The 24,491-nt window shown below is 36.8% G+C and overlaps 2 protein-coding genes across 2 annotated transcripts; both read left to right on the top strand.

Annotated features, from left to right (window-relative positions):
* Positions 1-238: 238 nt before the first annotated feature.
* LOC124177478 lies at positions 239-1,799 on the top strand. Its single transcript, XM_046559861.1, has 3 exons — positions 239-833; positions 895-1,176; positions 1,357-1,799. Exons 1-3 carry the CDS (start codon positions 239-241, stop codon positions 1,797-1,799), a joined length of 1,320 nt encoding a protein of 439 aa, XP_046415817.1.
* Positions 1,800-11,086: 9,287 nt separating this feature from the next.
* Positions 11,087-24,098, top strand: LOC124177479 (putative fatty acyl-CoA reductase CG5065). The gene is made up of 4 exons (XM_046559862.1): positions 11,087-11,274; positions 12,963-13,439; positions 17,867-18,094; positions 22,898-24,098. Exons 1-4 carry the CDS (start codon positions 11,087-11,089, stop codon positions 23,193-23,195), a joined length of 1,191 nt encoding a protein of 396 aa, XP_046415818.1. The 3' UTR covers positions 23,196-24,098.
* Positions 24,099-24,491: the final 393 nt, after the last annotated feature.

Genomic DNA, 24,491 nt, shown 5'->3' on the forward strand with positions numbered 1-24,491 from the left:
ATATCACTGATTGTAATCTTTGATTGTTTGGAAACTAGTATTGGCGAACCATTCGTGTATGGCCGTTGAAACTGGTGATGAGGTCACAAAAATCGGCAGATCTATGGTATCCTCAAAGGCGAATGCGTGATAATTCAGTTAACGCAGCAACCGACGTGTCACGAGCTTCCATTGTTTCCAAGGAGTCAAACGATCTCACGCGGCACTTTCTAACCTCCGTCAGTACCGATATCAAGAGATGCGGAAACACTACGCGACCTGTTTCCTCGGAGTGTACGTATGTTTTAGCGTCGCGACGGCACGTTTCTGGGGGATCGTCGAGGAGAGCGATGACAGAGATAACGACGAGGATGATCTAGAGGAGGGGCAAGCCACGGAGCAGGTAATTAACCCCGACGTAAATACCGGGGAGCCAACGACTCAGGGTGACAACGATGAAGCTTCGGACGCGGGCTGGGACGCCAACCGAGTGATCAGAGACGTGGCCTACTTCCTCCGGACTCACAAGTTCAAAGATTTCGACCACCGTTACTACGGCTCGGTCTCTGAGGTGCCGAGGAGACTGTATCAGGAGTTTCCTAAACCACCGCTGCGGTCGCTGCACTGGGAAGTCCACAAGCATTGCGCAGTCAGTTTTAAGTCCTGCCTGAAGTTTCTCGAGGAAATTGTCAAGCTGACACCGCTGAGGCGCCAGGACGACACCGTTACGGTCATGAGAGAGCAGTCCTGGGACCCGGAGAAGGACAAGAATCAAATCACCTCGACCCAAGAGGACTGCGAACTCGCGAAGAAGAAGGACAACCTCACCGCGGATCCGTTCCAAGGACCAATCGGTGAGTTGGATGGACATACACGATCCCAATCGCATGGCCAGGTTCTCATTCCACATCGCAGAACGATTCCAATGGAGGACCACTGCAAGCTACTACATGTGCTGGTACACTATGCTGGATACCCCGGAGTTGGCGCGCTTCGGTGAACCCTGTGACAACATGGCCTACTGTCTTGACTCCTACGGCATCGGCAACAAGGACCCGAGAGCAGACGACGCGAAACCCTTCGCCTGCGCTGTGTACAGTTTTTGTCCCGACCCCTGCTGCCCTCTGGAGCATATTTGGAAAATGGAGGAGTGCTATCAGTCGCAGGAAAATCCTTGCTACGATGGGAATGGTGCAGGTATTCCTCATCTATGCGTGCTTTAGTATTCTTCTTGGACACGTTCGCTCTTTGCCTTTGAATGGGTTCGTTGCACCTAAGATATACTGCACGTCGAGTTATGTTGGAGGAAAAATGTTTGAGAAGAGAAAGGTCTTATTACTTCCTCACGATGGTTATTCGACTTTCTCGTATTTACAGATAACCGGAAATGCGTTTTTCAACGCGAAGACAATCGGGACTTTGAGTCATTGATCAAGAACCAGCTGAACGTAACCTGCGCGTGTCAGGAGGTGGGCTATGAGTGGTCTTCGCGATTCGGCATCTGTGTCGACACCGACGAGTGTAGCACCGAGACTGACAAATGCTCAAAGGAGAATATGAACACCTGCATCAATTTACCCGGTTACTATGATTGCATGTGCAATCTCGGGTATGTTTACAGTCCGGAGGCAAAAAGTTGCGTCTTTAGTCAAGCTTTCGACAAGGCGCTCCACGGAGTTGATGATGAGGACGCTAACGAGACGGAGGTGAAAAGCGTCCTGGTGAAGATTGTCAAAGTCCTTACCAGGTCAAAGGCTCCGAGTCTCCACAGCACCGTAGTCGCGTTATTTTCTTCATACATCCTCGTCTTGTGTCATTGAGATACCGAACACCATAGTAGTGAAATCTTCATTAAAACGCCGCTGTTTAAGATTTGCAATTAATTAAAGCCTCGTGACGTTGCCGATTACATTTGAGAATGACAATTCTTATTCACGATCGTTTTTGATCAGCAGTATTCACAGCTCGGCGCAATACCACAGCTATATAAATATAAATAACGTCCGATCGAAGAATTGATGGATTGAAGCTTCTCAAGGAGAGAGAAAAAATCGCACATAATTCATTCTTCAAGTTCACGGAGGCTAAGCATTAAACAGTGCTCCTTTTATCGAGTACTTGTAAATCCGTTCGCAAATTTAGTGAGTGAAGAATATACCGACGAACGAGGCCAGTTCTTCACTTGAAGAGAAGAGAAATGATTTTCCGATCTCACCCACTCTGTTGAGTTCGAGTCGTTCTTTCTCCGCTTTGATATTTGAGAGCAAATCTGCAGGCATGCTTGAAGTTGACGCCTACCTTCAGGAGTTTATGGATATAAGTTCATGTTCCAAATTGCGGGGTAATGGCGATGAGGAAAGTCTTTGCGGGTTTAATATTAAAACATAAACGTTGTAAATTTTCAACTTACACTTGCCGTTCAAACTTCATGTAATCTCGTTGACTTTACCGGCAATTTCCCACCGACTAATTTTTCGTTAAACTCACTTTATGCAACAACCCTGAATTTCCAAGTTTATAGAGTTTCCATTGCTTGTCGATAAACACTGCGAGACCAAGCTGTCAGTTAGTAACATGAAACACTCGACGGTTCGTAAAAGTTTTCGACGAAAATTTTTACTTCCATTGAAAAGCCGTCAATTCGACTCATCGACTGATAAGTACAATAACTTTCTTTCGATGAGTTTGTGGCTGGGTCACCAAATCCTTCGAACCCGCATCAATTTCACCCAGTTGAGTTTTGATTTTCATTCTGCAGAAGTGTGACACGTGTCAGGGAACGCATACAAACCGTGCATTGCTGAGATTTCCTAACTCGTTGACACGTCGATCTCGAACACATCTATGCGAATATTTTCACTCAACTCTTGCCCGAAGGGAACTGACGCTCGTTATTTTTAAAAAGCAGACACACTCTTACGTGTTAACCGACCCGTCTACCTTGCATTCACAGGAAAACGAAGAGAGCCCAGCAGAGAGTTCCGTTTGAAGTATCGATGGAATATTGCAATGTTGGAGCTAGAAGATGACACGAGTATGACATTGTGATGCAGTTTGTTGCTTGAAAATTTATACTTTTAACACAATTTTATAGTCAGATTTGATCAAACTTTAGTTTGAGTCTCAATATTGAAAATATCCGTAATCTTTTTTCATCTTAGCGACTCGATGTTTCATTTATTAAGCAAACTTATTCAGCGCTCAAAATGTTTCTTATTTTTCTTATAAATTGGCTCATATTGGAACGTATTTATCAGGACATTACGAGAATATTTAAAATAGTTTGTAAAAAAAAAAAAATTAAAACAAGATTTCTCATCGAGAAAAAAAATTTCACATCCCGAATGCATCGTGTTTATAATATCTTGCAATCTCTATTGTTGTTGGTGTTGTGCAATGACGTTTTTGCAATATCGCGTTATACGTTATTAACAGCACGCGTTGCAAAGGAAAGTAGTGTAAAAAAATTCCGTCAAGCATAACCATTGCATATATTAGGTTTCTCTCGGAGTTTTTTGGAAAAATATTTAATAAAAAGATAAGAGTGCCAAGAATTTCTATTGCTTCTACACCTCGTATTGACTTTCCTTTCATAACGTACGTCGTTCTATAAAAGTACGTATTTCGAGTCTCTCCGAGTCTCGATATTCGAGGAACGATTTTACCCTGCCTCCGGGGATATTTCGTTGGAATTACCTGACTTTGGGTCACTGGGTATAGTTCGTGCACGGCAACCCGATGCTTTTTAGAAAACACGCATCGAGGCATCTTTTCCACACGGTTACAGGGCTGTTGGCCACGAAAAAAAAGGTGTAACCTACTCAAGACGCGGTAGAGGAATCAGGCGAAGAGGTAGTCATCCGAATTATACGCAATTTTCCACCAAAGTGCTCAAATGTAACAGGTTAGTGGATACGATTCGGTAGTGAAAATTCTACGGAACTCGAAAATAAGACAAGAATAATATACATCGTGTTTGATAAAATAAAAAGCAAAAATGGATATCGTACACATCGGATGCAGCTCAAAATTCACTGCCTAAATTTATTTGAATGCGATGTGATCAAAAGAAACGAATTGCTTTTCTTTCTCGCTATCGAAGGTTTTTTGTTTTTTTTTATTAGTCAGCACCAGTGTTGGATACCACTAATTACTTTTTGGCATTAATTACATCGAAATTATTAATAACATAGATAAGTTTTAATTGAATTAAAAAAATTGTACATCTAGGAGTTGGATTCTGCTTGATAATCGAATGATATGATGCCTAAAAATTACGAATGCAATAATACTGTATACTATGATGGTAACTGTGCAGATCGATATAGATCTAAGAACCTATGGTAAAAGCGTGTAAAATACTGTTATGGTAATTAGGCGTCGGTAATTAGCCGTGCAGAAATGACGCCGCCGCGATTACCGGCTGAGACGTAACGATCAAAATTCAAATTGTAATTAGTCCCTTTTTTCTCATTGTCAATTATAAATTACGAACGTATAAAGAATTTCTCTCTCTTTTTATTAAACATACCCATAATTTGTAATTAGAATATAATAAATCAGTTTAAAAAATTCCCGACACTGGTCAACGCCAATAATTAACCGGAAAAACGAATTTTCGAATACACAAATTCGACAGTAGCTGAAAGGATTTACTCGGGCATACAGTATTGACACTGTTTTTGAAAAAAGTCTGAGTCAAAAATATTTTATACGTACAATTTGTGAGTGAAAATGAAACCCAACATGCCGTTAAAGCAAATACCAGGATTTTCGTTCGACCAGTTCTGTCTTACAACTTACAACCAAAGGATCAAGACGATGCTGCGTTTCATGAGTTATGTATCGTACGAGGATTCAGCCATGGAAACCAAAGTCTCTCATTATGAAACAAGTCTCAGCCACAGTGAAAGAAATACATTTCAATAGCGATTTTGCGACGAAACGTTGTTAACTTTGTCGAAACATGCTGCAGTGCAAAAGTGTGACATCCACGCATCATGCTTTGATATTACCAACGAAACAAACAATAGCATGCGAAGCGGAGTTAATAAATTACGTCCCTGTTTCACTCCGTTTAGCGAACCTCCGTCAACTTATAATGCATACTTAATTCTGAGCTTCGCGGAAAGCACGATGAATGTTCAAAGACTTGCGCTAAGTACTAGCGATCAAAACGATGGCTAGAGCTCAGGTAGAACACATCTGTACGCCCACGTCATCTCACCCATAATTTCTGACGCTAGTTAATAAATATACTTCATCGTGCTTTTCAATTTAACAAAGCACCCGGTTTCATTTTGCGCAAGATAAAACGTGGTGGATTAAAACGGGTCACTTGTTCTCAATTCCATGCAAGTATATATATATATATAAGGATGGTCCTTGTTTAGGGTGTTGACGAATTTTTACCGCCCCATCACTGAAATTAATTTCAAATCATTTAAAAAGAGTTGTCAAATTTTTTCAGATTCTTACAGCAAGTCTGAGATAGTAGCCCGCATTGTGATCGAAGTTTCTTATAGAAATGACATGAGAAAAACTTTTTTTCGCATTATATATTTTATCGCGACAGTAATAACGTTCCAAAAAATCTGTAACCGCGAGGTTTTAGTCGGCATTAGTGATTCTACATGAAAAAAAAAAAAAAATGATCGACAATAGCGCAAAATGGTTGCGCGTGCCTCGTTTTTCGTAATTCCAGCAATATTCGAATAGTTTTTTTTTTTGACCATGCCTGTTTCACTGAAGTTTTCTAGTTAATATAACAAATGTAATTTTTCACAGAGCACCGTCATGATTCTTCGGAAGAAAATTAGGTTGGTGTGAATGTCCTAATATTGACTGAAGTTTCCAGTTTCCAACAATATCACGAATTAGGGATTAGAATTGTAGGAAAAACCAACCATTTGAGTCGGTTCGAATGTTGTTTAATTAGTGTTCGCAATTATTGGCGCTAGTAACATGGAAGGATAATTTTAAACGTATTCTTTGCCCATCCAAACTTTTGTATCGGACTGTGCGTGCCCCATTCACTCCAGACAAATATCACAGAGTGAAAGTTTGTTTTTTGTCGCAAGAACAGTGCGCGAGCTAAAATCATCCTCGTTTGTAACTGACCTACCGTATCACGTACACGTCATCCATCCGTCTCTGTTGTATCCAAGGTTAGATGTCCGTTACGCTTCAGGAAATTTCGCCTGACCGAAATTCTCGCACCGTTGTATTTGGTAATTTAATAATTTTTGAGCTCAAGGAGTGGAAAAAAAATGTAAAGTGAAACTTACAATAAGACTTCTATAAAGATCACGAATTTGATAAATACGAGGAAGCTTCGAAACCGATGAAAACAACTTTCTAAAATTTGTAAAAACTTTTCACTTTTGGAAATCGTCAAGGGTCATTTTTTTCCCAATAGTCAAATCTCCGATATTTGTAAAGCGGCGGAAATCCATCGACGGCAGTTAAGCGGAAAGGGATTTCAAAATGGAATTTGTAAACTCGTTGATGATTGTAATCAAACGACAAATCAGGCGGTTATCTTCAAACGTCGTTTCTTCCTCGATGAAATGCAATAAAAAATTTTAGGTACCTAGAACTATATTTTTTGATTATGGTAAAAAAAAGAAAATAGTCGAGGAGTTGGCGGTAACCGAAACTAAAAATTTTTCTCAGTGTAATTGGTACAATTGCAGTTTTTTATGTTACATTTTCTCGTACCTGCAACCTTGAATCTGTTGATTCAGTTTACCATAAATTTTAAGTTAACCGAGAGCTTACCATCGATTCATTGTTACGCTAACATCGAATTATAGCAGCAGTTGCAAAAAAATATTGCACTAGTGACCGTAATTGGAAAAAAATAGTAACACGTGGTAGATTTTCTGGTTACGGTGAAAAATGAAAATAGTTGCGAAGACTCCGGTTACTAAACCAGAATTTGAAATATTTCTTTGCCCGTAAACTTCTTTCGAGTCGCTGCAATCGAACAATAAAATCGCTAACAGCACAAAAATCTAATATTATCCAAAAGCTGTACTTTCGTTTCGTTTTACCATAAAAATAGTTGTCCTTGTTATAAAATGTTACTGTGCACTTTTCTTTTCCACCGTGCGAACTCCCTTCACCTAAACGCAGCAAATGTTTTTTGCATAATTTTCCGTGATGCAAGTCAACTGTTTCTGCAACTATTCGTCAATATTTATACCGATCGTTAACCTTGCGCAACAAAATTCTCTTTTAAAATGGAAACTCGTTGAATATGAAAATTTTCAATGCTACTCGATGGTACGTAATTTGCATGCATTGCAGTGGGAATCGTTGGTCGTTGCGCAAAACGTGCTCTTTCAAAATCCAAAATTTTACGATACGCGAAATTTAAACGCATTTAGATGCAACTTAATTTGCATGTAGTTTGGTGATAATACCTGGTCAGATTATGAATAGCTTGTGTAACAACACGGTAGTTTCTTGTTACGTCAACCTCGTATCACGATCATATAACAGTGAACGAGTGAAAATGAAATTTCTCTTACGTTACTTGAATCCAACGAACTATAATTATCTATGATAAATAATACTTAGGTACCCTTGAAATTGCTCCGCTTAGTTACGTTTCGTAAAAAAATGTAAAATCATTACCTGTAATCGACGTCATGCTTGGAATGCAGGATTGCCATTTCTGGACACTGCTGTAAGTGTGAAGAACATCATCCGAGATATAAATGAAGGTTAAAGTTCACCGACAATAAATTTTTATTACCACTTTTATAAATGGTGAATATCTCGAATCCGCCATTTTTATGTTTTATTTCTTTAACGCCGCAAAAAACTTTGAAAAATAAAAATTTAAAGATCGAACTTAACGGTGTCAGATCGCATCAGCCGATTGTTTTTTCGCAAGCACTTCGAAAATTTTATATTTTGAAATATAAGAAATCCGCGATTTCCGAAAGGATGTTTAAAATTTTTTATCCTTTTAAAAAACAGTAACAAACGCAAGGATACAAGATCGTATGTGGTTGTGTTAATTGTGTTTCATAAAGTTCGCGATGAAAGAGCATAAGCGACAGTATTTACAGCCCGTTATCGTTAATTCATCCATTTTTCAATTTCAAAGTTTTTAATTGTTTCCTCATGTCTTTTTCGCGTGGATAAGAAAGTGAAAAAAAGACCTCTCCACCTTTACGCGTGCGAAAAGGTCGTTCAATAACCGCACACGTTGTTATACCATTAGACACGGAACATATATTTTGCGCGTCAAACGCATCACAGAATATGAAAATTAAGTGGGACGTACTGAAATATCATGGAATCTTTACAATCCGTGTGATATTTCGACATTTCATAATTATTGTAAAATTATGCACTTTTATTATAAATGTTATTATTTTGCATACGAAAATTATCGGACGGTCGACAGTTGCGTCAAAATCTTATTTTAAAACAATCTCTCGAGTCTGAATTTCGAGTTGTGAAATCAGTTTTTTTATTACTCTTACGTATCCCGTGCTGCATGTTAAAATTTAATAAACCATTAAAATTCACACATTTCCGTCTAGCCAGGGTCGCAATATAATTAAACCTCATATGGTTCCCCAATAAATCTGTCCACAAGTTTAGATTACAAGCACGAAAATCATCCGTATTTAATGCTGTTATAACGTGATAATTTGTGAATTTCATTGCGAAGATCGCGTATCAATTAGTAATAATTGTGAAACCCTTTATTAACCGTGTATTATTTGAAGAAAGAAATTTTTAAAAGAGAGTGCAATTGGTGAAGCGTTTTAAATGCGTGATCGTCGGTTGCGTTGGCGGAACTGCCAGACTTTGGAATGATCCGTTTGATTTGAAGAATGTTCTTTGAGCTGCCAGACGAAGAATGCGTTTTTAAATTTTCAGCTGCAAAATGAAACTGGATCCCGAAGACTTTTTTTTATTGGATTTCCTTTCATTAATTTGGCGAAGAGAGAGTGTGTCATAACAACGGCTATAATCAGCTAAATTTTGTCGGGGCAATTTCGTAATTGAGGTCGGTTTTTTAACATCTAAAACTCTGCTGATTCGTCAAATACGATATTCGAATTTGATATTTGATGGTAAGTTGAAAAATAAAAGTCTAAGGCGACGTATTTGAGCTGGTATTTGAATGAAATTTTTTATAAGTTAACAGAATAATTTGATTATTGTATTACGAGTGATAAATCGTGAAGCAGGTTTTTTGAAACGAGGCGATCGTGATGACGCAGTCTTTGGTGAAGAAGTGAATTGATTTGGATCACGATTATATCAGCCAAGCGTGAAATACTGGCTGCTTTGAAAGTATCACATTAAGGATTTTCGTTGGTTAAAAAAAACTTACCATTACATTTCACATCGAAATGGTCGAAATATTTGAAAGCGTTAATGCCTCGATTCTTGTGGGCCAAAATAATCAGCAAAGGAATTTCAAGTTCGTTTTACGAAACGAAACTGGTTCTAAGATTGAAGTTGCGATGTATGGCGAATAGATAGGCAAAATCAGGTCATTCATCGGGGGAAATTGCGTAATATACAATATTATTAATAATTGTTGAAGACTCCATTATTTGGTATAATGATTGAGGAAGTGAAGGAAACGATTTACTCGAATTATGAGAGTAAAAATAAGAATTCTCAAGTTTTTAACGTTTTGGCGATTTAGTTATTGTTCAAATCAGAACGACAGTAATGACCAAAAAATCCTGCCGAAAGTTATCGAATAATTGGAACGATATATTTTTCGGTTTTGGTAAAAAATGAAAATAATTAAGTACCGAGCGGTAACCGGAACTAAAAATTTCTCTTACAATTAGTGTAAAGTAAGCGTTTCACGGTAGGATCGTACTTTTCATTCGGTGAACGTTTAGCATGGTCATTTGGAGGTTAACATTGCATTTTTAACTTGGACCGTGTACTTATTTTACCAGATTAGGATTCTACAGACAAAGAAAAGGAAAATTTTATTTAAAACCGTTTTTTTCCCACGACATAAAGTTTCCAACAATCGTTACAACAATCGTTGGATTGGCAGAAGCGAACCAGTAAATTAGCCTGCTAAGTCACCAGATCGTACAAGTCCTAATTTTTTTTATTTATCGGGCTACCCTGAAGAAAAAGTTTACAGAATGAAAGGAACTACTTACTCTAGACGATTATGAAGGAACGAATCAGAAATGCTTGAAGAGACATCGAACGAAAAACCTTTTTAAGATGCCACGCAGCTCTTGTGAAGCGTCTTGAAAAATGACTCAAAGTTCACGGGTATAATTTTTGCGCATTATCTATTTTTTGAAAAAGAAGTACAGATTCCCAGTTAGAAATCAATGCTTACCTCCAAATGACCTTGTAAATGTCCGCCGAATGAAAAGTTAAAAAAAAACCCGGTTAAACCGTGAAACTTTTATTTCAAACATTATTCCCTCAAATATGTTGTTCACAGGATATTCCGCTGTGTCAAATTAAACGAGAAATCCTGTATATACGTTTTTTCGGTTGTTTTTTCAATCAAATCTATACCGCGTGACATTTTCCCGTTCGGATAAAAAGTAAAAAAAGTACACCGATCATTCCAATCGTACTGATTTTACTGTGAAATAAATAATAACCATTTTTTATTCAAACAAAAAAATCCCAGGTCAGCTTCACTTCACCGTTTTCAGCTTTGAGTAATAAAAGTCTCTGAAACAAGATAAGTTGACCGTCTGCTCATTTATGCCGATATAATATTCTCGATTGTTTTTGAAAATTTCACAAGGAATCTGATACGAGCATATTTTTTTCTCACATGTTATTTATTGTTGAATGGAAAACAGTCACGTTTCATACTGTGAAACACTTCGTAAAATCGAGTTACTAAATCTTTGGACACGGGTATGTAATAATAAAAAAAAGTTAAAAAAAAAAAAAAGAAAGAAAAAAAAAAGAAAAAAAGAGATGATACAAGTTTGTTTATCGGCCAAATCGTTCATCCATAATCTCATGGCTCTAGCAGAACTGGTTGCCCTTCTTAGTTGGCATCGTCTAGCTGCACTCTCTATGCACTTTCATATACCGGCGAGCAGCTTCGAATTCTCAGTCAGTAACGATGACCGTTCGCGAGTGGTTTGCGGGCCAGGAGGTCCTCCTGACAGGAGTTACAAGTGACATAGGAAACGCGGTGCTTGAAAAACTGCTGAGATCTTGTCCGGACATAAAAACCATCAGCGTGATTCTAAGGTCGAAGAATCTTCGGAGTAGCGAAGACCGGATAAAAGATTTGCTCTCATCACGCGGGTCGGTAAATTGTTACGCGTGCACTGAAAAAAAAAAAAACAATTTCATTCGTTACGGTAGATAGAAAAATTTAGTACAACAGGTATCGTTAAAAAGAACTGTTTGAATATTGTTGGAATTACGAAAATCGAGGTACGCGTAAACGTTTCGCGCTGTTGTCGATACTTTTTTGGTTATTGCAACGGAAAATCGGTTTGCGAGGTTTGCTCTACTTTTTTAGTTGAATAAGGCTTTAATGGCAATTTATTGCTGCACAAGCGTTAAATTTTCGCAACAGTTGGAAGAAAATTTAAAATTTTAAAAATTTAAAAAAGTTGAAAGAAAAACACTTAATTCCTGGCCCTGTTTTCAACGCTTACGATAATTCATCGGGATGCTTAATGGTCTCAGGTTTAGTTCCGATGTTCAAAGTTCCCAGCATTCGTCACATTCTTCAGTAATATTACACGCTTCTCATAGTACGTAACTTGTAGTAAAGAAATCACGTCAACTATACACGCTGTGGAAAGTATTCTCCGAGAGCTGAGGTAAAACGATCGTTTCACCAGGAACCGATCTCCGGTTATTCACAATTCTCTCACAAATAACGTGAACGACAGTGCAAAACGATGAAGTGGACGTAAGAGAATGGGAGTCGTTGTCACGTAATTCGCGTAGAATCGGAGTCGCATTTTGAACATTAATGAACATTGCTGTACATTTAAATACCAACTGGAAACTTTCAAGCCAATCGTGAAACGCGAAGTGACAAGCCAGAGTCAAATGAGCCAAAACGCTAAAACACTCTAATAGCCAAATTCATGACGAAATCGAATTGATAATATAAAATGTCCAAAGATGTACTGTTGAACTGTAAAACGTTGGAATCAAAGGGAATTAAAAACAAAAGTGATAACAAAAGTTACAGAGGTTCAGGTCGATTATGTTCAATTGAAATATTCAAATTCTCGGAACGAAAGTTGCAATTTTTATACTACATATTTTTACTCTCACGATTTTCTGTGTAAATAAACAGCCTGCAGCTCGTAGACAAAAATTTCATACAAACAGGCCTTAAATGTATCCATAATAAGCAGCAGTGTAATTTTTTCTGCGAGTCATTCTTCTTAGATAGTTGGAAAAGATAGTATCCGTAACAAAATGCATGTAAAAATATGTTACAATCAGTTGTTGATTATTTATCAGCGTAAATGCGTGAATGTAAAAGTGTGAAAATTTGATTTCCGATCATTTTGAATTAGTATTGTTGGAAAGATGCCCAAAGATCCCAAGAGAGAAATTCTCTGATTTCCTGACATGATGTCAATGTATCAAAAAACATCGTGAAACTTCTCGACGTTTCAATTCAATTTATCAAATTTCATAAAAAAAAAAAAAAATCAGCCAAAGATGGCGAATGCAAGTTTATACAATTTACAAACGTGATGAACAAACATATATTTTGATCTTGAAAAGGCGTGTGCGCCAAACATAAGAACTTTAACCTTCATTTATTTTTTGTTCAACATTATTGCAGACGCGCGTGTTGATTACTTTTTGTTGCGAATGCCGCGAAGAAAAATATTTACACTCTTTCTTCTTTTCATCGCTAAATTAGCTCTTTTCGCGGATGCGTTCTACGCCGTCAGACAAGCGACACGAAATTCCGACACTCACGTTTGTTTCTCTGACGTTAAAAAAAAAAACAGGTTCGAAAGAGTGAAACAAGAATGTCCGGGAGCGATTTCGCGGGTTCGGATCTTCGAGGGAAATCTGGTGTACGAAAATTTGGGCCTTGACGACGATCAAGTGGCGCGTCTCCGAGGCTTGAACGTCGTGATCCACGCGGGCGGTCCGCACGAGGAGCTTCTCGACTTTTGCTGCAATTTGCCAGCCCTAAAATCGGCGGCCATCGCGACGAGCATCTTCGGGAATAGAGGACGGATCACCGAGTCGGTTCTTAATTCAAAACTCCCGGGGATCCCGTTGGTCATGATCCGATTTCCGGCCATCGGACCGGCGGCGAAGGAACCGATTCCTGGTTACACGAGCGTCCTGAAGGGGGCGACGGTTCTCATGATCGGCGCCGGATACGCTCTCGGAAATCCCGATTCTCCCGCGGCGATACTTCCGGTCGATATCGCGGCCAACACCCTCATCGCCTCGGCATGGGACAAAGGGACGAGGTGAGATTTACGGGGATTTTTATGGGGGTTGAGGATTGATTTGAAGATGAAACCGACGACGAGTTTTCGCGGTTGATCGAATGATCGGAGGTTGATTGGTTTGATTTAATGTTTTTTTCCGATTGATCTGTCGGTCGGTTGTTTGCAGCGAAATTAGTTTCTGAGGTTTACTCTACTTTTTTAGTTAAATAAGGCTTTAACGTCAGTTTATTCTTGCACGAGCATTGAAGTTTCCCAACAGTTACAAGAAAATCTAGCAACAGTGATCGTAATGAGAAAGAATAGTTACGGATACTAGACTTTCCGGTAACGGCTAGAAAACTAATTTTCATTTTCTACCTAGAACTGTATTTTTCGGTTGTCGTAAAAAATGAAAATAGTCAATAAACGGAACTAAAAATTTCTCTCAGCGAAGGGACGATTTGTCGATTGATCGAAGATATTGTAAAATGAAAGTCGGATTCAACGATTGATGAATCTTGTTTGGAGAAAATCGTTCGAAATAAACTTGCAATTTGTTGTTTAATAATTTTGCCACGTTTTTGACTGTCTTAGCATTTAAAATATTCTTCACGTGGCAATTCGGGTAGAAAGCAAACGATCGATCGAAAAAAAATAGAGAAAAGGGTTAATTGAACAGTCCGATTTTACGTTCAATCGATTAATCGCACAGTTCTAAGATTTTCCTAGATTTAACGAATATGAACATCGAATACGAACGTCGATATGAATATCTTTTTCATACAAGAAAGAAAAAAAAAATCAATACATCATTAGGTTCAACAAAAAAATAATCGAAACAATCATTTGGGTTGTTGAATGAAACTTTCAACGCCCGTATTAGTTAAACTCAACTCCTTTATCAATCTATGTGTTCATGTCAATTTATTAAAGCCTTTAGTGGAAATATCTTACCAAGTTTTGAAATTATCTTAGCCTCGAAAAAATAAAGAAAAATTACCGGTTTTTCTATGACGGTGGAAAATCTAGTATCTTTATTTTTTATTTTTTGCGATTGTTGTCGCTCGAAAGTTTTCAATATTTAATTACGCTGTTTGCGAAAAGAACGATGTTTATTACGCAGTCAAATTATTCTGTATTTTCTAATCGTTTTTCACTTTCACGATAATGGTAAGTTAATAGATCCAAAAATCTAAATTCACATGTCTGATACATAAGGATAATGCTAAAAAAAACCTGTTTACAAGCTGCGAATAGAATCTTGATTAGAACCAAAACGTTGACATGATCTTGCATAACTAGACGACCTTGATTCGTGTGACATTGCAGGAAGTCTCTTAGGTAAAACAGTGTTACGTCTGTAAGTTGCATTTGAAAAATTATTCAAGAATCGTTCTAGCTAAATTAATATTTTTTGACGGATGATAATCGAGAGAATTAAAAACTGCTCCACGCGAATTGTTCAATCAGTTTGTCGCAACGTAGAATGATTGAAATGAACGTTCTTACATCGTCACTTTTACAATAAAAGTTTTTTAAGACCAAGAAAAAGTTTACGACCTTACCGACTGGTCGAATTCACAAGTAACGATAAGTCTGTGAAAAAAAAAAAATTAAAAAAAAAAAATTAAAGTACGATACTGGACGTTATATACAATCGACGAAAATGTATGTTGTAATAATTTTCACCCAAGAATCACCCAAGACATAGAAGAATGTCGATGTTAAAAACGAGTAAAAGAAAGTCGACCTTTCAGTTCGAATCACGTGTAAAATTTCCATTTCGTGGATTATAGAAAGTCATTTTTCTGACTTTTACTGTAACTTCATTCCCGCTTCATTGAGAAACGAAATTTTCGTCACTTGACAAATTTGCAGATCAAAATACGTTGGTAGTAATTCTTTTTCATTCTATATATTCTTTTTTTTTTTTCAAATTAAATCTTGTTCAATTAAAACTGTAAAAAAAAAAGTAGCACACCTATTTTTGCTGCAGATATTGTCTTGATAAATTCAAAAGAAATCGAGCATTGAAAAACGACTCAACTGGCATGAAATGGCCCACATTTAGCTGCTAGCGTCGAAATGAAAGAAACGCGTTTTAGAACAGATATTCATCCGGTCATGCAATCTGCGGATTCCAGAAGGAGTATAAACGTGATTATTATACGGCGTGATATGAACAAGAAAAGAAAGTCAAACTGGCCGTGCCTAATTTACATATGAGGTATTCCATGCCAACTCGACCCATGTTTTTTCCCCACCATATTTTTCATTGCTTTCGTAATTTTTCGTACAGATTTTCTTTCTCTAGCCGATATATTTTTACGAATTTTCAAACGTTAAAACAGGAAGTCATGTTTCATTTTCTCGAAAAAATTCACGAAAAAGTATTTTTCTTATATTTAATTTAGTAAATTGAAGAAAATTTTTTTGCGTAATTTTGTTCAATTTGTTATTTGCATTGGTATTTATTCATTTTCGTGCACCAAGCGGGTGTGAAATTATACATATATATATATTGATGTGCATATTCATATATTATATATTTAAGTTATAAGCGTGACTCTTATAACTTAAAAGGGTTGCGGAAATAATAATTCCTGAGTCTCAACGACTTGGGTTGATGTAGAAACGATACTAAAACATTATATTAACACCAATTACAAATAATTACATAAATAATAAATAAAATAATTATAACACTTATAGTCACCTAAATCAACAACAATGTCGGTTTTGACGATCGGGATTATAGGCTTAGTTGACAATGAAAAGAATAAGTTTACAATATAATTTACAATATATTTTACTGAGTATCCACTATAACACTAGTGGATGTCTCGAGCGCCTGTCAATCACTCCCCTCTCTCCCGAGGCGATGATTCCGCGATGGTCACTCTTGCTTATCCTTTCCGTAACCCGTTCAGCGTGTTTGTTGTTTTTCAGAGATAAGTTTGGGTAAACAGGCCGCAAACTATGTACATTAATTTACGTCCGGATACAAATGCCTATGAACACGTCTATATTTATCGTATGCCTGAAACAACAAATGATTTAAAATAAAATTGAAATAAAACCGTATCAAAAGGAAGAGTTTTTTTTTTTTTTTTTTTTTTTTGCAAATAGAGTTTTTACAGGAATTTTTAAGAAGCGAGATTTTTCGAGTTGTTACAGTTTGATTTTGGGGAATAAGATTATATGCACAATTTCACATCCGCTTAATAAATAAGAAAATTTTCAAATCAGTGAATGACTTTAAAAAAAAAAAAAAAAAATACACCAGCTTTTACTTCCGGAAAAAAAAAAAAAAATCCAAATAATTTGGGAGTGCTAGTTGGAGATAGAATAATCGTATAAAAAATTATAAACAAAATCAAAAATGGAGAGGGAATATCATTTATCGAAACGGCATGGAATGCCTTATAACATGTCGTCATGGTTTGTGGAGTTGCTTTCTCGACGGCTCAACAATGTTTTTGACCGCATAATCCGTTAAATTATCGCTATCGCTGATAATTATCGCGGGTAAATAATTACACAGGTGCCGTTGCACTTTCGCTTTCAGTATTTCTTCGCCGTTTTAATAACACTGTCTAACAATGTTTCTGCCGTTAGTTAAATTACACTTCTTTGTATCATGCGTGCATGAGTATTGATGGAAAAATATTAAAAACATTTTATTACTTTGGAATATCGGAACGTACGATAATTGATCCTTGTTATATAATATATATTTGACATCGTTATTTACGATTTATTGTGTAACAGTATCACAATTATTATCATTAACAAACCAAGAATTACCGTTGCTAAATCTGTGTACATGTTACACAATATTTGGCAGATATTCGTTAGACATCAAAACAAGATAATATGTCTCATTTGTGTTGTAGAAAAAAAGCGAAACGTATGAAAAAGTGGCTGGAATAATTTTTCAAAATTTAAATACCTAAAAAATTCCATGTACTTGCATTTCTTCGAAACGATAGACCTCAAAAAATGGATGTTCCTTTGTTTTTTACAGACATATTTTAACGAGTGGAATTTTGTAAAAATGATAAAATTACACACGAACCGATCTACAAACTTTCGACCAGTTTTTTGTGCCCGAAATTTCAATTCAGCTGCGATTTCGATGCGACGTCGCGATGTTTCGCATCAAGATATGAAAATCCATGAATTCTCAAATCCTTAGACCTTACCATGTGTGAGAAATACGTAGATCAATTTTTTGTCACTTTTTCTGGTATTACGTGATAAAACTGTCGCCTCTAAATTTTGCGACACATCCTTTCATCCTAAGAAAACTATGGATCAACGTGTGTTTAGTGTAAAAAAAAAAAAAAGGGGTAATCTTTTCCAAAACGATACCCACTTGGCGCTAGATCCTCGGTAATTTTGAAACTACTACGTTTTTCTCGATACATATTTTCAGTTCCGCGCGTTGTTTTCATTCGTTTTAGAAGCCACGAGCGAGCGGCGACAGTCTTCAGCGTTCCAGCCCTCGGCTGCACTTGGAGAACCCTTATCGAGAACGGGTGCAGGGCGAGTATGCAATTCCCTTTTCCGTCCTTCGGCATTCGAGGGATGACGTCAAGGCCACGGATGCATTTTCTGGTCGTCCTGCTGCTCGAATGGCTGCCCTCGTTCCTTTGCGACACGTTTTTGGTTGCGGTCGGGGGTAAACCGAGGTAAGCGATCGAAGGATGTTAATTTTAAGCGAAATCAAGGTCGAATTGGCCGGCGAAACAGATAGAAATTAATTCTTTCAAACCAATAAAATAAATCTACGTCATTCAAAGTTATGAAATACTGTTATTTTAAACAGACGCTTTGAATGTCAATGCTTCATTCGAAATTGCTTCGAAGTGGTCGCGATCTCACTTTACCACGATTTGTCTTCGACACGAAAGACTGTTTTATTCGTTGTTTTTTACAAACTCATCGGAACATTTTTATTTGTTCACGTTCACGTGGCGTTGGATACTGAATTATTTAATATTGCACCGATGTTAAAATTTTGACTTTAAAATGAAAATATTGACTCAAAATTCCTTTGGCAAAGTAACGACAAAACTTTTTTTAGACGGTTTTGAGATATTTTGGACATGTTTGGGAAATGAGGTTTTCTGTTTTTTTTTCTTTATTTTTTTCATGAATCTTCGGTTTCCTCGCAGCGTGAGAATAATTCTACAAGATATATAGCGGCGTTTAATTTGCCGGAAAATTTTTTACCCCCATTTTATATACTTGACAATTATTTAATACGATCGATAAGTGACAGTATTGAATTAACTATGGTAAGGAAAAAGAAAATATCTTTCTGTAACTTTTCAGCAAACAATCTTTGAATAAAATAAGCCATCCTGAAATTGAGTGACATCAAATAAATCTAGCCGATTTTTAACCGTTTTAAAACTTACTCGAATTGAATCATCGATATAAATATGCAAGCCTAATTTGTTTATAATTCCATTATTTGCCATGTCTGAATAGATTAAGGTTATTCGGACACTAGATCAATGTAAAGATATATAGCTTAAATTTTTCATATATTATTAATCGCTAATAAATACGTAATAATAATTTGGTCAGAAATATCTGACGGGTCGCTTATGTGTATTTAATTATTGAAAATTGGATATTTATTATGTGGTTAATAAGTAATCTTGTGTAAAACGCACATTTTGGATGCAATTTAACCGCAACAGCTAAATATGAAAATACAAAGAACTCTAATTCATATTAATCGATTCTCATAGATTACGCAAAAATGATAAAAAATGTATTTTGACGTATAATTTTATTATTTTATTATTTTCGACAAGCGACACTCAAATAAACAACACAAACCGGTTCTCGTCTCTTTAGATTCCTCATTACGATAACGGAATAATCTCGCGGATAAAATGATTCGATAATTTATCGCGTCAAGGCAAATCGAACGAAGAATGTAGAGAAATAAATGTAAATCAGGGCTTTATTGCCTGAATAAAACTACCTGCATCAGAGTTTTTGAATGCAACAACGTAACTGCAGTGTAGCAGCTTTTGCGAAAGTTAAATGCACAATCGCAATTCGATGTGACAGCACCCTAATTGCAGCTGCGCATGTTTAAACGTTTGATCAAATTATTATAGCGAGTGCGCGATTCTGCGCTGTTGTATTAAACGCATCGTAACATCAAGAACGCGCTGAAACGCAGGATACAATGCAAAGGGTCATCTAACATTTTCAAATTTGAATCCCGATGCTTTTACCGTACTAATTGCGAATTTCGCGGTGTAATTCGTTGCCACATGTGCTACTTACCACTCAATGGCGGAGGATATAACCATTATGGTTTGTTAATCACTGTACGAGCGTACAAAGTGGAATTATTCGATGCAACGCTCGGGTACTGGAAACAAAACTTTAATGACAAAATAATTGTATCCTCATTTCGCTACTATAACTCGATTATGGAATTGAGTATACACTCGATTCGGAATCCCACATCGTTTAGTTTGTTCAATAGTTACAAAATTCATTGCGGATCGGTCGATTCAACGAGAGATATAAATAACTAGCAGCTAATAACTGACCTGCTATTAGTTTCAAACGCCTCTTTATAAAAACTTTCTTGCAAACCTCATCGAAAACTTGAAAACTCTTAAAAATAACTTTCCTCTATCTGTAAGAGTTCAGTCAGCGTTCGCATAAGTTTCCGAGCTCCTTCCGACTCGGCTTACAAACATTGTTATATCTCTGAAACTGTTGATCTCGTTGTGAGAAAATTTAGTCTAAAATCTAGCGAAACGCTGTAGCTACCCATAGAAAGAAAAATGATGAAAATCGGTTCGTCAGTTCCGAAATTACAAGCAAACATAGAGCGAATTCCTAACGACTGCATCGTCCGTCGTCTGCTGAAGTTGAACGCGCATGCGCTACAATACGAGAGCAACTGTTTGCCAGGGTGACCAACCGTCACGAACGTAACCTCAAAACTGCGACAAGTTTCCGCCGGCCGAACGCAGACGACGGTAAAATTTTTTGAGGTTATTCACATCTCGGCGAATTCTCGTCTGGATTTAGCGAGTGTTGTATCAATGAATACAGCGTTACATTCGCTCACAACGACTCTTTTGCGAATGAATTACAGCTCGGCAGACAGTGATTGATATCGTAATGTTAGATGCTGACGCATTACGTTGGCGGGTATTTTATTCCTCCTTGCTTGTATACGACGGCGTGATCACCTAGAAATAAAAACCATCCAAAGAGTTTATTATGCGCTAATGGTCCGTACAGAATGGCGGCGCGATGTACTGGAAGTAAAAGTTGTTTCGGAACTACGATGAAAAGGCCCGCGTTATATGCAATGTCGTAAGTTGAAACAGCGACTAGTTTTTTTTCTTTGACTAAAATGAAAAATTAGATCATGTAAATTGGTAACTTAAATTTATATGTTAACCAAGATCACTTCTAAGCCGATTAATTCAGTTATTTATTTACTGATAATAATAGACAAATGTCTCTTGACTCAAGTATTTTTCAGCGTAAAATAGATCCGGCAACAGCGCATCTGACTATTTTTAGTTTAGTTGAATTTCATTTATAAATTTATAAAATGACTAATGAAAAAACTCAATATCGATGCACCGGACTATTTGCAAAGAAAAAAAACTGTAACATGAAAATACGGTTTTTTATCCAACGTTGCCACACTTCTATGACTGACTGATATTTTCGTAAATTTTAGAACGTTCAGATAAAAATATTTACAAAACCACAAGTCAGAATGCGTTTTTTTTTTAAATAATTCTTGCGTAATCTACAATAATCGATAAATAAAAATTACTGTGTTTTGTATATTTATCATTCGTAGGTGTGGTTAAATTGTATAAAAAATGTGCGTTTTACACAAGATCCTGTATTGACTACATGTTAAATATCCAATTATTAATAATGAATTACACAAAAACCACTCGCCAAATCTGTCTGAAAAAAATTATTTCACACGTATTTATTAACGATTAAAAAAACGTAAAAAAAAAATCAGTTTTTATCTTTTCATTGCTATGATGTCCGAACAACCTTACATTTTGCCACTAACGCGGAATGTTCAAATATTACGGTACTTCAGAATCATGTGTAAAACGACTTTGAAAGCAGTTTTCAAACTTGTATACCTCACTCAACGAGTGTACAGAGTTACGTGTTCGGTAAATACATACAGAACCTACACCACATAGTTCCGTTTATTTAATCTCCAATTTACAGCGTCGTAAAGTCCTGACTGAAGTTCAAGGATTCTTTTTTTCGACGTGTTTTCAATTTGTAAAAAATTCCGTCAAGTTATTTGCCGCGCAAATATCTTGTTTAACATTTTTTTTTTCTCTCTTTACACTTTCCTCGCGTCAATAAAACGGAATTCATTCAAGAGTACAGTGCCATCAAAAAATTTGTTGAAACAAATTTACGGGATAACGAATATCGCAAACACGCGAATAAAACTAATCGAGTTTATTTCGGTTACTTTTGTAAAAACAAATCTCGAAGATCCTGAATTTTTACTGCAATTGCACAATCATTTTGTTTCGCATACGGATTATAAAAATTTTAATAGGTTAATTAAATTTCAGATCTCGAAACTAGTGATTTACATTCGTGAAGAAACAAAAAAAAAAATTACAATGACAAGCGTAAAAACTAAGCTAAGAAAAATTGGATAAAAATTCTTTCAGATCTAGGTTGGAATATCGCAAACGATCTGAATGAACGCGGCGATTAAATTTCATCTGAGAATGTGAATTTTAAAAGATCCGCTTCGGCTCCCCCTTAAAATCATCAAACGCAGAGGTCGTTCTTTGTTCTCCGGAAATGCATTTTCAACGTTTGCAATAGCGTGGAATTTTTTTCATACTTCGCCACCGTTTAATTCATGCCTCAGCGCATTAAGTACCGAATATCGATGTCTGCAGGCAGGAATTTAAAATTCAGATATAATCCTGAAAGCTTTACGCCAGCATTTGCACGCAGCTTTAATGACAAAGTTCCAAGGATATGTTTCTCCTGATTTTCGATACTCCCTCGCGTTTTCTTCTCTGCAGATCCATTACCATTCACTTTTTATCCGTATCAGCATAAAACAACAGCATAAATTGACCCAACAATTATAAACGTACATAAAAATCGCAACGGTAAAACGACAAGGTCTAATGGAACTGTCTCCAATATCAACTACGGTATTCATACAATGACCTATTTATACATTGTATAACAAAATATAGATTCCAGATTCTAATTCTCTATTCTATTTTGCCAAGAGGACGTTTTTTTTATATAAAATGCATGGTACCAGAACTGAATCGGGTCGATGATTCTAATTTTCGAATCTCCGCTTACTAATTATTCCAACCTTGAATAACGTTCTTACGTTCCATTCATTTTCAACCACGATACGACCGAACAATCGACTCGTTCTACACTATGTTCCTAATTTTTTTTTCCAGAATGGTTAAGGAATATCAGCACATGCGTTCAGTGCTAGAGACACTGGAGCCAGTCTTGTCAAAGTCTTGGACTAGCGACCAAAGAAAAGTCCGAGCGTTGAATGATCGAATGACGGCGATGGATCGAGAGGATTTTTACGTCCGGACAGAAATTGATCTTGAATCGTACGTCTTGTGCTCAAGCGCGATGGCAACGAAGCTCTGCATGAACAAGGCTAACCTGACGTTGATAAGAAATTTCAAGATAGCCGCAATGCTGGGACTGGCTGCTGTGCTATATATCCTCCTGTTCCTCTGATAGTAACTGCGTCAATGTCGACGCCACGGTCAGATAAAAGCGTTAATCCAAAGCCAGTGGCTGCCGGACGTCACTTGAAAACTTTTTTGGCTCATTGCTTGCAAGAGTCTTCCCGAAGTATACTTCAGGATTTTCTAGCCCAATATTAACAAATAGGTATATTTTTACATTGTTGGTTAAAGTTGGTTGAAGAAATTGGTGAATTCTGGGTATTTATATTCCAAAGCACGGGGGGGGGTCGAGCTTTGCTTACATATTTTTTATCAGAATTAATTAATCCAAAGCACGATTGTTGATGGTGAAAATTTTAAACAGTCTAGTATACGATCACAGTTAAAAATACAGCGATCGGCTGAGAGGAAACGTTCGGTTTTGAAAGGGACCACAATTAAACTCGCCCAATAGCAGACTAAGCTGAAAGAATGATCTATGGACAAGACTGCGCGGCGTTGAACTTTCACTAGTTGTTTACAGTCGACGGAATGATTTTTTTTTTTCCACCGGAGTCGCATCTCGGTGTTGTAAATATTGCTATTTCACATTTTTCGCAGTGCTAATTTTCCCACGAAATTTACGCTGAATTGCAGTTGCACACTGACGAAATAACCCTAAATCATAGCAGCTTTCACCGTCATACCGTTATTCGAATGTTTTCGACTTTTGTGAAAGTTTTTTTTTTTTTTTTTTTTTTTTTTAATTTTTTCATTCCAGATGATTTGTGTATCACGTAATAAGTTTTCTCCAAAATGATACATCGTTTCTTACAACGATTATACTGATCAGAGAATCGGCAAGAATCAAAATTCTGTACATATAAATTATATAACTATGTAAATGCGTGTATCGTTGGTATATTCGGATTTTTGTGCCTCGTTTTACTGAATAAAGGAATTGTATTATGATTATAAGGCGTTTTCACTGAGCGGGAATAACTCGGTCGATAACGTCGAAAATACTGCATGAGACGATTTGATTCGGCCAGTGGGTAGAGTAACAAATTACATTTAACCCTCTTCAGAATCCCTCCATTAAACATTTTTTCCATAATCTTAAATCAAACATGGTCGACTGACTTGGCTTGCTGACTTGGTTGCTTCTTTTTTTACCGGCAAGCTCGATCGCTGGCTGATATGTATTATATAAGAAATCCCGGGATAACTGTCGCTGCTTCAAATATTAAGGTCTCGTTTTACGACTTACAAGATTCGAACTTCGTTCATAACTGCGTTCAACGTCTTCTCTATATGTGGAGAAAGGGCCATCAATGAGTAACAAATTGTTGTTTGCAGCACGACT

Source organism: Neodiprion fabricii, chromosome 3 (genome assembly GCF_021155785.1).
Source record: "Neodiprion fabricii isolate iyNeoFabr1 chromosome 3, iyNeoFabr1.1, whole genome shotgun sequence".
Lineage (NCBI taxonomy): Eukaryota > Metazoa > Arthropoda > Insecta > Hymenoptera > Diprionidae > Neodiprion > Neodiprion fabricii.